The sequence below is a fragment of the Nanorana parkeri genome, unplaced genomic scaffold, assembly GCF_000935625.1.
Source record: "Nanorana parkeri isolate BGI_ZX_2015 unplaced genomic scaffold, ASM93562v1 scaffold387, whole genome shotgun sequence".
In the NCBI taxonomy this organism is placed as follows: Eukaryota; Metazoa; Chordata; class Amphibia; order Anura; family Dicroglossidae; genus Nanorana; species Nanorana parkeri.
The window spans coordinates 219,256-220,682 of NW_017306655.1; the positions used below are offsets into that span (position 1 = coordinate 219,256).

Here is a 1,427-nt window from a genome sequence, read left to right on the forward strand (position 1 = left end):
TTTAAACACTTTCACTTTTCCCACTGCCCACATACACCACACTGTTTAGGGTAGCTTGCCACCACCTGCACTTTGTCAGTTAACTGAGAGACACTAGTAATATGAATTATCTTATGTTACCAACTGCAGCATTTCAGTGATGCAGAAACCCATGCAATGAAATGGCTCATGTAACTCTACTCAGGAGTTAAAACAGAAGTCTTTCATCCAGCAAATGAATGTCATTCATTCATCTATTTGTAGTGTGATTTCCAAGCTCCAAATCGGCTTCACCATAAAACTATCTTCTATGTACTGTATCTCACCTGTTTAATAACATAAGCTGAATGGAAGTACATTGAACCCCGTCCAACTTATTTACATTGTAATTAACTAGTAGGAGGAGGGCAGGATTCAGTTATAAATACAGCTTACACCTGACCTGCTGTCATATTATGAATGCACATAGCTTGAATCACACAAGGAGTACATTGGAAGCAATGATGGGTAAGTACTGCAATGATTTCCTTTAATGATGTTTTCCTATATCAATGATATGTACATGGCCTGGATGAAGTCAGCAAATGCCTACAGATCAGGACCCAAATCTACCTTCAGTTGTGTTCTTTCAATGTTTCATAGATTGAACTTTTATATGTATGTTAAACGTGTATGTTGTATGTATTGCCTAACTAGAAGTGCTATTTCAGAATATTCAGCACTTTCTTATTTGCTCAAAATATCACAAGGAACAAAGTTTCTCTTTGGAGGTAAATTGCTGTACACTGCAGTACACATTGCAGTACTGTACACAAATTGCATTTGTAAAGTGTATCTAAAGTTATATTATAGCTGCAGATGTAGTAAGGAAGAGTTAGAACCCTTGTTGGCGTTTAATTGCTGTCTTTGTCTCCATTGAGGAGCTTCAACCTCTCTATATAATTTTTATTATTATTATAGCTCTGTAGTATACTGATATACTCATTCTCTGATATCTGTGCTGACCGACCATATGATCAACTGGGCCGTGCTAAACCTTTAATACTGTAACTGTGTACTCTACTGATATAATCATTCTCCACTAACCCTATAATATTATAACTCTGTACTGATATGATCATTCTAGATATCTGTACCGCTTATAATAATATCACCTGAACCTTCTTCCTATGTCTGGAGACAGAAATCGAAGGAAAGTCTCCCCAAATGCACATAGGCAGCAAAAAAAGAGAGAGTTTTTAAGTTTTTCTACTATTACAAAACTTAAGAAAAAAGTTCAAGCTTATAGATATACTCTGAGTACTATAAATGTGCACATGGCCATTAATGATTTATTGTTTCTTTTTGTTTTAAATCTTAACTCTGACATAAGCAGATATTGACTAATCATAGCGGGCATGTGTATTAGTTTTGTATGCCATTTTTTTAAAGTGACATTAAAGCCACAA

The 1,427-nt window shown here is 35.3% G+C and overlaps 1 protein-coding gene across 1 annotated transcript in view; it reads left to right on the forward strand.

Annotated features, from left to right (window-relative positions):
• The first annotated feature begins 439 nt into the window (after window positions 1–439).
• LOC108789311 (protein-glutamine gamma-glutamyltransferase E-like) overlaps window positions 440–1,427 on the forward strand; it is a 44,832-nt gene continuing 43,844 nt past the window's right edge. Inside the window, exon 1 of the mRNA XM_018559283.1 lies at window positions 440–486. Coding sequence (XP_018414785.1) covers window positions 480–486 — 7 coding nt within the window. The 5' untranslated portion in view covers window positions 440–479. The remainder of the gene's footprint in view (window positions 487–1,427) is intronic.